Source organism: Camarhynchus parvulus, chromosome 9 (assembly GCF_901933205.1).
Source record: "Camarhynchus parvulus chromosome 9, STF_HiC, whole genome shotgun sequence".
Classification (NCBI taxonomy): domain Eukaryota; kingdom Metazoa; phylum Chordata; class Aves; order Passeriformes; family Thraupidae; genus Camarhynchus; species Camarhynchus parvulus.
The window spans coordinates 11,956,102-11,971,347 of record NC_044579.1 but is presented as its reverse complement, the minus strand read 5'-3'; the positions used below and the strand labels follow the sequence as shown (position 1 = coordinate 11,971,347).

Here is a 15,246-nt window from a genome sequence, read left to right as displayed (position 1 = left end):
TCAGGTTATCCTCAAACCTCCCTGCCCCAGGATGGGTTGCAGGTGGTGGAGCAAGCCTCCTTTTCCCACTGCACCAGCACTTCTGCCTGTCCTTGAGTGTCTGTATCCAGTTCATGCCACTGAACAGAGCTGCAAGTGTCCCATGGAGATCCATTGAGCTCTGCACTCTGTACTGACAGTCTCCAGACCCTGGTGGCTCTGGGGCTGTGCTGCCAGGGCCGTGCCAATGGGATTATTAGAGCATTTTGCCTGTGGTTGGGCAGCCTGGGAATGGCACTGCACGTGCCTCAGCTGTGGGGCTAGAAGTGCTGCCAGACCTGAGGTGTGGGGATCAGCCAGGCTGGCTGGCTGCTCTGGCTGGTGATTATGCATTGTAGAGGGAAGGTAACTTTTAACTTTTAACTTTTAACAAAAGAAAGACAATAATGAGCACTTATATTACTGCTTCAGTGCCCACATAAAGACTTGAGAAGGTTTTATTAAAGATTACTTGATTAGAAATTATTTTACTAAATGTCTGCCTGCTGTCTGCAGCCCACCAGCCTTCCATTGAAGCACCTCACCTAAATGAAAAGGTGACTGCTGAGTCCCCTTTCATCTCTCTTATTTGCCTTTAGGAAGCAAAGGACGGGCCAGACCAGGCTGGTGGTGGCGGCAGAGTCTGGGATGAGCATGGCAAAGGATCAGACGTCCTTGGGAAATTTATGCCATGCAGTTACTGGCTTTGAAAAGACGAAAATAAAAGCTGTGTCTTCCTAATGGGCATTTATCATGGAGCAAGAGAAAAAAAAAAAAAAAAAAAAGAAAGAAAAGAGAATAGAGAAGAGAGAAAAGACCGCTCCTGCCCATGCTGTTGGTGGCAAACTCCTGGAGTTAAGCTTTTTCTGCTTCTGATTTCCAGGAATTAGACAGGTTATTCTCCAGTTACAACTGATACACATTACAGAATTGTAGTGAAAATTGTCTGGCCTTAACCCAACAACCATAAAGGAGAAATGCTTCATAATTCAGTTCAGTGAGCAAGTACAGGTCAAGTTGTTTATTAATTTAACCTGCTCTCCTATCTTGACCCAGACCAGTCACAACGGCTGCTGCCAAAATCCATTCAGTGGTTCCCTGGCTGGCCATGCAATTTCCTCTGTCTGGCAAAGATGCCCAGATTCTGCCTAGATTTTGCCAGGAACCTCATAGTGTACCTCCCACAGCTGCTCCAGGATCCCACTTTGCCACCATCATTCCTTGCATGTAGTGTTTGCTGTATTGGGATGGTGGACACTAGGGAAGGGGAACCTGCACTTGCCTGGCAGGGCCAGGGTCAGCCTCAGCCACAGGAGCTGGTGGCTTTCCCCAGAGGGAGACACAAACCCCTGCCCCCATGGCTGGCTGCTGGGCAGGGTTTTGCACAATGTGGTTTGGTAACATCTGCACCAGGCCAAAACAGCAGGAGAAACTGGCCCCACTGCCGGCAGCACTGCCACGGGCTGGGGCCTGCAGCCCTGCGTGCCACCCCAGTGCCAGGGCCTCCAGCTGCAGCACCGACCTTGGGGTGGGAGTGAACCGTGCCCCCAGGCTCATTACTGGTGGGGCTGGTGGCTGCTATGTCAGGGAGGAAGTTAGAGCTGAGCCTGAGGAGGGGAGACCCAGAGACATGTGTGTCCATACTGAGCACCATAGGGTGGGAGGGATAGAAAGATGGATGGGATGGATGGATGGATGGATGGATGGATGGATGGATGGATGGATGGATGGATGGATGGATGGATGGATGATCGGTCACAGAATCAACTGGGTTGGAAAAGACCTCTGATATCGAGTCCAACACCATATCAACTAGACCATGGCACTAAGTGCCATTCTTAAACACCTCCAGGGACAGTGACTCTACCAACACACTGCGCAGTCCACTCCAACGCCTAATCACCCTTTCAGTTAAGAAATTCTTCCTAATGCCCAACCTAAACCTCCCCTTGAGCAGGTTCAGGCTGTGTCCTATCGCCCTGGCTGGCCGGCGCGGGCCGGTGCCGGTGCGGCGGCACCGCCTGGTGGCGGACACCGGGGCACAGCGGGCCAAGCGCGGCGGAGACTCCGGGCGGCGGAAGGGGCGGTGGAAGGGGCGGTAGAACGCGGCGGTCCGCCCGCCCCTTCCGGCGGCGGGGCGGCGGTGGCGGCGGCACATGGGCAAGAAGCGGAGCGATGGGCTCGGGCGCTGCCTGCAGCGGCAGCGCGGGCTGGAGCGGCGCGGCGCCTCCTCATGGGTACGCCGGGGGGCCGAGGAGGCGGGAGGAGGTCGGGGCGGCCCGGGCTGACGGTGGTGTCCTGTCCCGGCAGCTCCACGCCAGCGAGGTGGTGGCCGAGCGCGGCCCGGAGCTGCGATCGGCGCCCGAGCAGAGTCCGCTGGAGGAGTTCCTGGCCACGGCCGAGCTGGCTGGCACCCGCTTCGTGGCCGGTGAGCAGCTGGGACGGGCCTGGGCCTGAGGAGGGGATCCCGGGGCGGGGCGGCGCCGGTTCTGGGGTGAGTGAGTGCCAATGGGAGCTGGCAGTGGGTCTGGCCCGTGGGAGCTGGGGCAGGTTGTGAGGCCCTGAGCTGGGCTGGGGTCAGCAGGGACAGGATAGGGTGGCAGGGGTAGCAGCGCTGGGGACGCGTGGCTTTGGATGACTGTCTGTCCTTTAGAGCGTCTGAATGCCCAGATCGTGTCTGCCCAGAGCTGCACGGGCCTGCTCACAGCACAGGAGGCCCAGCGCGTTCGGCAGCTGCAGCAGGAGAACCAGGAGTTCCTGCGCATCCCACGGAGGTGAGTTCTGCAGGGCTGCCTGGGTGCCCCTTGGCTGGCTGGGGCTCTGGGGCTGATCCCTCCTTGGCTACAAACCTGAGGACAGCCCTCAGGCTGGCAATACCCTGCTTTTGGAGAAGCCCCTAACTAACCTATATGAGCAGGCTGTACAGGTGCCAGTCCGCCATGTGAGTGCTGCCAGTGCCAGCCTCTCTGGCCTGATGGTGTGGGTTTTCTGCCCAAAGCTTGGCACTGCTGAGGCAGGTGCATCCAGGCTGCCTGGTAAGCTTTTTCAGAGCTTTGTGGATGGTGAACAGAGAGATTAACCCCCATCTTAACGACCCTACAAAACTTAGCTCAAGGAAACAGCTTTGTGGTATCTGGTGTACATGCTCTCTGCTAATGGAGTTTGGAAGGAACAAAGAAAGAAGGTGTACTTAAAGCTGCTGAAAACAGATGCATGTGCATCTGAACCATTACTTCAGCATAGCTGAATGTGTGGTTTTTATGTTCTGTTTACTGAAGTAATGTGGCTGGACTGACTGCTATTTCTGACTACTCACTCCAAAATATGCTTGTTATAGGCCACGCTGGGATAGGACAACCAGTGCAGAGGACTTGAAGCAAGCAGAGAGAGAGAGCTTTCTCGAGTGGAGGCGACAGCTTGCCCAGTGAGTATGCTGCTTGTGGCTGGGTAAGTAGCTGGTGGCATTTAGTGACACAAGAAGCAGTGAGTTGTACTTATCCTTGTTGGACCAATAAAACTGACATTACTCAGTAGCTCTCTGTACTTGTCCTGGGAGGCTGGACATCCCAGCCACAGTCCAACATGTCTTTGTGCTCAGCTCTGCAAAACAGTCTTGTGTGTGCATGTTCTTTTAAATGAATTCAGGATGGCATCTGATGTTCTTCATTCACCTGTGAAGTAGAGGGTTACTGGATGTGTCTTTCAAGAGCAACAGTGCTGCTCTGAATAGATGGCCATGCTGCCAGCCTGCTGCATCCAGCAGCCTGTGCTGGTCTAGTACTGCATCTGCTGGCTTGGAGACTTGGCTGGTATCTGCTCACACCCTGCAAACCCATGCTTACCTTGAGTAAAGTTGTTCAGGTGGTGGTAACACCAAGTTAAAGGTTGTGTAGAGGTATTTCAGGTACCATCCCCAAATTTCAGGTTTTTTTCCAATTGGTACTCAATTAAGAAAAAACTACTGGCGCTTGGGATAACTTCTCTCATTTGTTATCATGGCTCTCAAATTTCACAGGCAGACTCTTGATGAGTTCTTGTTCTTTCCATCTTTTACCACTTCTGCATTGACAAGATCAGAACCCATTGTATCACCACTAAAACAATGCCACTGACAGCAGTGTACCTGAGGGCTTGATCTGTTTGAAAAAACATCAGAAATAGTATCTCTTTATGAGTTTGGTTTGATTACTCTCTGCAAAACTAAAGCCTTCTGGATCTAGGGAAGAACTGGTAGTGAGCTTACAGCCTGCCATGGAACCAAATGTGACATTGTTTTTTCTGTTTATCTTAGCCTTGAGGAAGAAAAAAAGTTAATTCTAACCCCATTTGAAAGAAACTTGGAATTTTGGCGTCAGCTTTGGAGAGTCATTGAAAGAAGGTAAAGTATTTTGCTATCCACTTTTTAAAAAGTGATGTTGAATGTATTTTCATTAATTGCAGCTTTTGAGACAAGCTTCAAATGTCTCAGAACAGGAAAAATTATTAAGTTAGTAATGTTTTGTTATCAGCACTGCAGTGATTTTGTTTTTGTGGTGCCTGCTAGCTCTCAACAGTGTGATGTGCATTGGTTCACTGTGAGTCCCCGGTAACTCTGTGTTGGAGGTCTCCTTTGAGAAAGTGCCTTTGAGGTCTCTTGCCAAGATTAACCCCTTCCCCTCCTTCCCAACCAAATTGCAGCTGATGTTCAGGAGCAGAAGGCAAGGACTAAGGAATGTTGGGAAAGAAGGAACCTCTTGGTCCTTGTTTCTTTGCCACACAGAGAAGTTGCAGCAGTGCACCGAAGACAACAGGCTGTCTTACCACAGGAATAGCTTTGTTTGCTCTGCTGAGCTGTAATACAATAAGAGTGGTATCTGCTACGTTAATCTAACTGGGGCATTTAATTTCACTAGTAATTAGGTTTAAGATCGTCTAATTTCACTTTCCTAAAATTGAAAAATACTTCACCAGTGAGGTCATGGTGAGCTGGTCCTTTCACAGAAGGGCCTTTGTAGTGAGTGCTGCTAGGCCCTTGGCTGGCAGAGTGCTGGTCAGGAGCATCCACTCTAGGGTATCATGATGTCCACTGTGAGTGTGCAGGGTGTTTTGAGGTGACTGGAATGTGTCATTAATGCCTTTCTGCTCCTGTTGAAGCTTTTATTTCATGTAGAGTGAGGATGCTGTCTCAGAAGTGAATGGAAAAGCCACTCAGTCCTTTAACCTTTACAGATAATTTGATCTGTTGTCAGCCTTTTCCACATATTTGCTTCAAACTAGTTCCCAGCAGTGTGGTTCAGTAACTTCTCTGTATTTCATTCCAGTATGATGGTGTCAGCTTTCCCTCATATTGATCTTTGAATGTCTGTAACTGTGCAGTCCTCTTTGTACCCATGGGGCTTACTAAATTATTCCCTTGGGGGGGATTACTGATTTTTTTTCATTACAAACTGCCTAGTGAAGCTTGAAATTCTTCCATTCGACCTGTGGTGTTCTAAAGTTGTCCTGACTTGACAGAAATCCCTGTCACATAGAATTGGCATGTGATAATACCTGGCAGAATTTTAAATTACTTGCCTGGAGAAGTTCTAGTGGAAGAGGCTGTAGTTAAATTTTCCCTTCCTTTTGACAAAAGAAGCATGAATGCCTTTGGGATCTGAAGCCATTGCATTTAATTACTGTGTGGAACTAACGAGTCCTGCTCATGTATGTGGTGGCAACCTGTTCTCTGGGTCTGGAAGGTGTTTCCTAGAAGCATCTTGCAAGGCCTTGCTTGCATGGGGGAGCAACAAATTTTACTGAAATCTAAGGCTACGTTTTCATTGTTTTATGCTTTTTGTGACAAAAAGAGCACAGAGGAACTTTTGAAAATGTCCAATAGCAAACACTTCGAATCTGTATGTCATCTGTATGCCATGTGGGAGGCTTTGTACATCTTGTTCCATGCAAGGAGGACAACAATGTTCCAAAATATCTCACTGTGTAGGAAAGCCACCTCTTCTTTCTCTCCATAACCACCCTGCCACAGCTGAGGATGTGAATAGGCAGAAACAAAGTTGTGTTACCACAGTTTTTAGTACCATTCTAAAAGATGGAGTACCACTACTGTGTTTCTTGCGTGCTGAGCATTTCTGAAGGGTAGATGGGTTGGCAGAATTGTCTCGTTTTCTTCCCCCTTGCTGGCTGTACAATTGTGCAGGAGAATGAGCCAAATGAGGAGGAAACACTGTATGGCAGTACTGGCTTGTAGCACAAGCATGGCTCTGTTGGGCAGGTGGACTGCTGAGATGCTCTGTTCAGTAAAGATATTTAGTAGGATAATACAATTGAAACTATTAAAATTCCAAGGAAAACCTAAAAATGAATAATTGCTGTGTCTTACTGCTTTCTTTGGGGCAATGTAAGAATGAGTACTTCATGGGGCTTCCCTTTACTTTTGCAGTGATATTGTAGTCCAGATAGTAGATGCCAGAAACCCCCTTCTGTTTAGATGTCAAGACCTGGTAAGTAAACCACTTTCTTGAATGTTGTGTTCATTTTATGTCTTAATGTTTATGTGATATATTTTTTGCTCAATGCGTTCAGCCACCTTGAAGCTGTTTTGCTGTTGTGCCTGAGTGGATAACTTGTTAATTGATGCAAATATTCTGGCATGAAATTATTTTTTTTCTTTTGGTATTTCACACAGAATGTTGTGGATTTAGAGGCTCTTCTGCAGATGTTACATTGCAGATACTATTTTATTCCTCATTACCCATTAGAAGTGTCCTCACCTAAAGGAATTGTCTTATGTAAAAGCATAGTGGAATAAAAGTGGGTGAGGATTACAAAGCATCAAAAATTATTCGAGTGACAAGTTTGTAATGATAGGCTATAGAACACTGCATCAGGGAGACATGAAATTGCTCAAATAGTTATATTAGGAACTCCTGCTGCAGGGTGCTGATTAATATCTTGTCACAGCTCTAAGCAGACAAGGTGTTTGCACACATGGCCAGCAACAAGCTGTATTGTGGTAGTTGCATGCTCCAATTTGTTTCTTGTGGCTGTCTGCTGAACAGCACTTCCACCAACCTAGGGATGGTAAGCTTGGCTAAACTCCTGTGGATCTGCATGGAGTAATTTGTGTTGCTGCTCTTGTGTTGTCTTGGGGTGGAAGGAGTCGAAACCAGAGTACAAACTGATCCTTCTCTTGTTTTCTTTAGGAAAGTTATGTTAAGGAAGTCAGTAATGACAAGGAGAACATGATCCTGATCAACAAAGCAGATTTGCTGAGTGAGGAGCAACGTGCTGCTTGGGCACAGTTCTTTGAGAAAGAGGGTGTCAAGGTGGTGTTCTGGTCAGCTTTGGCAGAGTGTGAACGGCTGTGTGGAGAATCAAAGGTACTGCAGGTGACCTGTTCCGACTGGGTCTGTGCTGGCTGCAGCTGGGAATAGATAAGCACTGGGTTGTCAGCTCTTGGGATCTGGCTGATGACAGCTCACTGAGCCAGCAGCAGGGCTTGGGGTTGTCTTTGCATTTCACCTCTGAAGTGCTGTTCCCACAGGAACTGGGCTCTGAGGGGGGAGCGGAGCACCCCAGCGGTTCTGAGGATGGATGCTCCAGTGAGGAAGACGACACAGCACAAGGAAGTGCAGAAAGAGCGTCCACAGGCAGCACTTGGCAGAGTGCAAACCAGGCCCTGGGGAGTGATGATAACAGCAGTGATGAATATGAAGACTGTGAAGATGATGAAGAGGAGGACTGGCAAACCTGTTCTGAAGATGAAGCTGGTGACAGCATAAATGCTGTTGGTCCAGAGAGGATGGAAAGCAGGACTGATGGTGCTGCAGTGCAGCACAGAGTGCAGGAGCAGAACAGGAACATCAGGAACTTCAGCCATCTGGTACAGAGAAATGAGCTGCTGGAGATATTCAAAGCTATGCACAATGGACCAAGGGTGAAGGATGGGGAAGTAAATGTTGGGCTGGTAAGTTGGACTTTGTGCTTAAATGGAACTTACTTAATCTAAATTCTAATTCCATGTGCCCTCCATGGGAAAAATTCATCCTGTAGTCTGGCTTCCTATAACGGTATAAAAATTGGCAAGCACAAAACACTGTGGGTTCTGTGCAAAGATTAATACTGATGCTCCCAGGGCTCAGTGTGCCCCCCTGCTTGCCCTAGTTTGTTTTTTTTTTAGAACATTTTATTAAAGAACTGTCAGAGCTCTGTCAGTCTTTTGGCATCACCCTGCCTAATAACATTTCACTTCTTTGTCATCTAGGTGGGTTACCCTAATGTTGGCAAAAGTTCAACCATCAACACAATCCTTGGAAATAAGAAGGTGTCAGTGTCTGCTACACCAGGCCGTACAAAACACTTCCAGGTATTGCTAACAAATAACATCAGTCTTTTTATCATTTCTTTTCCCCAGTGGAAGAGAGCTTCGTTATGACCTACTTGCAGCCACATGCACTCACTGAGAACTCTGCCAGCCTGAACTGTGGTCAGCGAGTAGGTTGGAGAGGGGTGGTCTTGATGTGTATAATTTTGGAACTTTAATTCTTGCTTCTAAACTTGTGCTCGATTTTGAGTCACTCATGAGAGCTGCTGTGCAATGGGGCATGTTTTCCATCTCCTGATTTTATTTAGTTACCTTTCCCTATTTTTCGAACACCAGTCATGAGGAGAGAAGCTTTTTAATGTGAGTGTTCCTCCAAGTAGCTTAAGGTCAAGGCTTCAAACTATCCTTGTTAACATCATTGCTGTGAATAAATGTAGTTTTGCTGATATTTTCATATTGATCAAACTTTGATTTTGAGGGAGCAGCTCCAATGCTATAGTGTTGGACCATTGTGGGATTTGTACTTTTTGAACTCCTAGCTGTTTCAGAAGGTCCAACACACTTAAAGGTTTCTGGAGTGCTTTCTCCTCTCTCATCAGACTGGAGAGCTGAAGATCTTGCTGCCCCCATCTGGACACCTTATTTAGGAACTTTGAAAATGTTGCTGTCTTCTACATCTGATCTGCTTAATTCATTGGCTGGAACCAGCAGGGCAGATGTCTGTCTTAGTAGAATTTCTGCTTATTGTTATTTGCATCCATGTTTCATCTATGCATTTGATTTTTTTTTTTGTTGTTCCTTTTACCTCCGTGGACACTGAGTTGCCATAGTGAACTAATGGGTTATTTATCATGTAGACCCTGTATGTGGAGCCTGGCCTGTGCCTTTGTGATTGCCCTGGTCTGGTGATGCCATCTTTCGTCTCTACCAAGGCAGAAATGATTTGTTCTGGAATTCTGCCTATAGATCAGATGAGGGACCATGTTCCACCTGTTTCTCTAATATCCTTTGCATGGGGTTTGTAAGAGTGCATGTAGGGGTTGGATCTGGAGTATGCCAAGTAGCATGTTCCAGTCCTGCTAGCAGCACATGTGCTCATGCTTTGAGGGAGGTGGGACATACTGGATAACACAGTCCTGCTGTGTTGGTCTTTTCCTATCTCATTTCAACTTAGTCATGTTGTCAGACTTGTGTTATTTTTCTGGTTTGCAACAAAATCCAAAAGTCATTTTTTTGTGTGTGCTCTTAGAGTGACATGGGCAAGATTACTTGTGTAGCTGTAAATCACAAAGAGGTTTCCTTCACTAGCTCATGTTTGCCAGCATATCCCACGCAATATTTTGGAAGCAACCTATGGAATAAATATCATAAGGCCAAGGGAAGATGAGGACCCAGATCGAAAGCCAACAGCTGAAGAGCTTCTAACAGCATATGGATGTGAGTGATGATCCTTTTAAAACCTGTCACCTCCACTGTGTGCATGGTCCTGAACATGGCCTTAGGAGAACATTGTAAAGTTAGGCCCAGCTTGGGTTTGTTGTGCATTGGACCTCTTAGATAGGACTTGCCCTCCTCTCAGGAATGGTCTTTGTTAATGGCTGATCTCATGTGGGAGTTGGAGTGGTGTCTCATCTGACAGATGTAGTGATAGTGTGGAAGATACTGGTGAAATGCCCTGCCAGTCTATAGTGTGGTGCTCTTACCCTTTCAGATACCTCCCACCATCTGTGTCTGAATTAGACTTTGAAGAATGACGTGAATTCTCATTCTCTGCCTTTAAAACAAAAATAAAACCCTAGCAGTTTTCTTCTAGTAGAGAGGTGTCAGCTCTTATAATTTCTTTCAGGTCAGGATGCTTCTGCAGTACCTTTACATTCACAAAGTTCTTTCCTTTTTTTTCCCTGCTTTCCGCAAGAGAAGCCTTATTCTAAGGGAGTATTTTTGAGAAAGAATGTGAATGGGTGGTTAGGCAGCAAAGAAGAACACATTAACATTCTCTTGTACTTACAAGGAATATACTTTGGATTTCTCTTCCAGATATGAGGGGCTTTATGACATCTCATGGACAGCCAGACCAGCCAAGATCAGCTCGATATGTGTTAAAAGATTATGTCAATGTAAGTGCTTGCTACATCTGGGTTTTCTTCTCTTCTCAGAGGTGAATTAAAGGTTGCACTGGAGTACAATGAAGTCAATTCTATTTCTCTGGATAAAATCACCATGTATCAAAAGACTCTTGAAATTGGGCTACTTTTGTGTTTTAAAAGAATAAATTGAATCTCTCAAGCTGCCTAATCTTAGAAAGGTGATTGCTTAAAAATATGGTGCCAGCTAAATAAATAATCATATCTCCAAAGTAGCTAGAAGATACTCAAGAAATGAACCCATAATGTACAGCTGGACCAATATTTGGCACTAAGGACTGTTGCTCTGAGTGTTGTAATACTGCATGCTTGTTTAGCACCTCTCGGCAACTTATTGTTGATAATTTCTTAATAGGATCCTCTGGTGCTCCTGAGAGTTTTGCTCTGTGTTGTTTGCAGCTGGGCACTGCAGCTGCAAATGGTGCTTTGATGTAGAGGTGGAACAGTACTTCAACTTAGGAGTCAAGCCAGTTGTTGTCTGGGAGAAGAAATAAAGTGTACTGATAGTCTGCTAGTGTGAACCCCTAAACTTCAGGCCCTTCTTAGGTTTGGAGTTGTTTTCTTTCCTCTCTGAGTTTCTCTTGTAATAACTAAGTCCCATTGCTTTCACAGGGGAAGCTGTTATATTGCCACCCACCTCCTGGTATTGACCCAAATGATTTTCAGCACCAACATCAAAGATGCCCTGACAGTACAACTGTGCAGGCCACTGGACAGGTGAAGCCTGAGAAAAATACCAAAGCAAAACAAATTGAAAATGTGGTGGACAAAACTTTTTTCCATCAGGTAAATTCTGGAAAAGATTTGTTCTAGGAATTTTTGCTGCAGCACTCATCTGTAGTTACTGGGGGAAAACCACCTTTGAGGATGGAGGTGTGCTGGGTTGAGTTAATGGTGTTTAATGCTGTGGGATCCGCATGTAATTTCTACCCAAGAGCTCTCTGTTCTTTTTATTATCTCCTAAATCACTGGGAATGTCCTCGGCGACAGAAAGATTGCTAATGAGGTGTGCACAGATGATTTTTCAGAGGTCAGCAGGGTGACCCTTGTCATTAGGAATCAGACATCAATCTTGAGCAAACAGAAGGGTGACTGGGAAGAAAGACAAGGAGGAATGACTTGACAACTGACCCAGAACATGGTTTGGAACTTACAGGTCCTTCAAAGTGACATTCCTTTCCTGAGCAGATGTATTTAGAGGATGTGATAAGCTTTTTTAAGAGAATTGATTTATTATTACGTTGGGATTTTGACTCAGAACCTGAAATCAGATGAAAAGAATACAAACTGATTTAAAATCCATTTAAGGAATCTCAAAATTAGGTAGAAATGGGAATTTTTCTTAACCTGTATGATTTGTGTTAGATCCTACACGCATCTGTTTTGCCTTTACACTACTGAAAAAGTGAATTAATGACTTACAGTGAAATATGAAATCCATATGACCAGATCTGCATACCTGACAATGATTAGAACAGGTTTTTAGCCATGAACAGGATGGGTCATAGATAGCATGTTCCATTCTGTGTGCTTAGCTGGATGTGAACACCATTTATTTAGCGCAGCTAAGATAATCATGCATTTTGAAAACAAGAACTCAGGCTCTTTTCAAAAAAAAAAAAAAGTGAGCTATTTCAGAAAACTGTGACCTGAAAAGCATTTTTGGGATTACCAGACTGTTGCTCTGTCTGCCCAAAGTGCTGGCACAGGCTGCGAGCCCCGTCAGCACTGCCCACGCTCCAGACTTGAGCAACTTATTTTGGTCTGTGGCTTTCCTGGGCACCAGATTTATTTGTGAAGACAATTTGTTGTGCACAGAGCAGAGGCTGTGAGGATCCATCCTGGTGCTGGAGCTGATGCTGGCTGGGACATGGTGTCACGTTAGTGGCAGATGCTGGGGACCTGGCACGGCTTGGCAGCTTTGGCTGCCTGCCATGACCTTCCTGCAGCTCTGGAGCAGGGGCTGCTGGGTTTGAGCTTGCCTGTGTCTGGTTTTACTGACATAATGCAGTGTTTGAGGATCTTCTCCTTGGTCACTGGAGGTTGTGTCTCCTTTTCCAGGAGAACGTTCGTGCCCTGATGAAAGGGGTCCGGGCTGCCATGGGCTACCGGCCTGGGAGCGGCCTCGTGCCTGCGGCTGCACCCAACCCTGCCAACGTGGTGGGAAAGCCCTGGAAAAAACACGGGAACAGGAACAAGAAGGAGAAAATCCGCAGGATCACCAAGCACCTGGAGGCTTAGCTGTGGCACCAGTATCTTGCCTTTTCAGGGCAGGGACTGCACTGTCTCACAGGCCTTGATTGAGGGGGAAAAAAACAGATAAGTGGGCATCACTAGCTCACCTGAGAGCTCTCTGCAGTGGATTGGCCTGGCAGGGGATGAGAGTGGGCTCTGGTGGCTGGAGTTCATCCCTTCTGAGAACAAAAGAGACCTGGCTGTTCGTGTTATCTGGAAGCCAGCCCAGACATTTGACTGCTGCTGAAACATCCTTTCAATGGGAGCAGATGGAGCTGTGCAGGAATGTTTTTTCCTTCCATAAAGGATGTATTTTATAGCTGTTGCAATCAAAACAAGCCCTGGTAAAACTGAGTAAAATCTTTATCAGTTGAATTTCAATGAGTGATGTTTGTTACATTTTGAGACACTGTTGCTCTTTTTTTTTTCTTTTTTTTTCCTGGTCTTTAAGGCTTGTTTCTTGGTTTGACAAAATTCTTTAGTGTGTTGACAAATGAGGTAGAATGATCTTTATTGGCCTCTTTCTTCTCTACTGTTCTCAGTCCTATTCTGTAGAATCTGTAACCACTCCCTATCTCCCAGCTTGAGCAGAGCACAGCACACCATGCAAGGAAAATGTTGCCTTTATATCCTTTACACTGAGCTGGTATCAGTTGTTTTTGTGTGACTTCCCACTGGTATTTTAAAACATTGGCTCCATATGACTGCCTAAAAATCTGGTGCTAATTTGTCCTTAAATATACTTGAGATTTTACTTCCTGTATGTGTCTCATGATCTGTCTTATTGCCCTAAGTCAGAGAATTGTCTATTAGCAGATTTAATTGAGTACATGAGTATTTGATGCTAAAAAGACTTTACTTACCTAGGGTCAGATTAAGTGAGATTTACTACTCAGCTGCCCTACTGAGAAAATGTTTGTGCACTTGGTCAGAGCTCTTTGTTCCTTGTTCAGCACAGGGAGTAATGATAGGACTGGAAAAGTTCATGAAGACGAGTCATGCTTTGTTTTTAGGTGGTGGAAGGAATAACGCATGATGCTGGTCTCTTGATGCTATAAAAAGGGATTGCTGTCTTGTAATTCTGTCCTTTCTAGGCTTTAAATGTGGATGGAGAGATGAAAGCAACTGCTGAGCAAAGCCACAGCAAACCAAGCCAGTTTTGCTTTGTGACCCTTTGTGTGTGTCCTGTACAGGCAGTGTATGCAGAGGGTCCCCTGACAGCGGAGCTCTCACCTCAGCTCCTGCTTCCCCTGGAGTGCCTGCTCTCGAGTTCCTAATTACATCACTGGAGGGAAGATAGTTCCCTGCCATGTGTAAAGGTAAAGTATAATTACCCTGAATTAATATGGTCAATGGTATTTTAAATCAGTGTACCGTAGCAGAAAGTAGATTCTTAGGAGAGACTGTTTAATCTCATTCTGGAGAAGGTGATCTTTGTTTCCTGAAAAGGTTGTGCCTCAGTCAAGTCTGACTTCTCCACCCTCCTCACAGGAGAGGTATCTGCTTTTGTCCCTTACAATGCTTTAGGGACTTGATTGCTCAGAAGCACTCCTTTGTTTTTGTCCTGTTTTGTGTGAAGCTATTACCTGTCAAACTGAGTATCTTTTATTGAAGATGTAAAACATTTTTTCTATTCTGTTTTTCTCCTTTAGAAGCATTTTTAATTGTTAGCCCATGTTGCATGTACCCAAGTTCTCTTCTTTAGCATTGTCCACCCTTTCCTGTTGGCTGGGTCTCCATGAGCCACCTTGCTGGACAGGCTGTGTCCTGATGTAGACCCTCCCAAATTTAGTGAGTGACAGAAGTCCCCAGGCCCTGAGAGTTGGGATGACTTCGTGTTGCTTGCAGAAACCTTTTGCCATGAGACCTGCCAAGCAACTTGCAGTGTTTGCCTGAGTGAATGGAGGATAATGTAAATATGACCAAGCAAGTACTGTGTGCTCAGGTGTTAAATACAGACTGCTCCTTGCTGTGCTAAAGGACTCTTGCCTCAACAGAAGAAGGATGTAAAGACCTGTTAATATTTCATGCTGTTACTGAGCAGTGGGCAAAATAGGTAAGAGACAAATTAATGCTTTCCTGTGCTGGTTTGATGTGTTGCTGAACCACATCCTTCACTGGGCAGTGCCAGCTGGGCCTTGCTGGCAGCTCAGTACAGCACATGGCAGCAGCTGGCAGGAGTGAGGCCGTGCGGGCACTGCTTACTTGTCAGAGCCAGCACAAAGGACACAATGTGCTCCGCCCTGGCCACCTGTGAATGAGCTTCTGCTGCTGCACTGCTGGCTGGAGAAGGCCAGTTTCCATTTTGGAGTGCTGTTTTCTTCAAGTGCCTTGTGTGTGTGGAGGGAGTGTGCGGGCTGCAACTGGTTCCAGTCTCTTCTTTGGGATCCCCAGCACCCCAGTGCTCTGTCTCCCCTTTCAGGCAGCTTTCCTTTTAATGCAAGCAGTTTGTTTTCCTGGCTTATGTTCCCTCCTGCACTGATACCTGCAGCAGAAATGCAGAACTGGTTTGGGAATATGTTTTGGAGCTGAACTGGTCTTTGATGG

General features: G+C 46.2%; 1 protein-coding gene across 1 annotated transcript; it reads left to right on the top strand.

Moving 5' to 3' along the window:
* Positions 1-2,161: 2,161 nt before the first annotated feature.
* On the top strand, positions 2,162-13,455 carry LSG1 (large 60S subunit nuclear export GTPase 1). The gene is made up of 14 exons (XM_030954824.1): positions 2,162-2,255; positions 2,329-2,446; positions 2,672-2,792; positions 3,356-3,442; positions 4,310-4,396; positions 6,437-6,497; positions 7,200-7,376; positions 7,541-7,963; positions 8,261-8,362; positions 9,178-9,321; positions 9,634-9,757; positions 10,358-10,437; positions 11,077-11,250; positions 12,526-13,455. Exons 1-14 carry the CDS (start codon positions 2,175-2,177, stop codon positions 12,703-12,705), a joined length of 1,959 nt encoding a protein of 652 aa, XP_030810684.1. The 5' UTR covers positions 2,162-2,174; the 3' UTR covers positions 12,706-13,455.
* Positions 13,456-15,246: the final 1,791 nt, after the last annotated feature.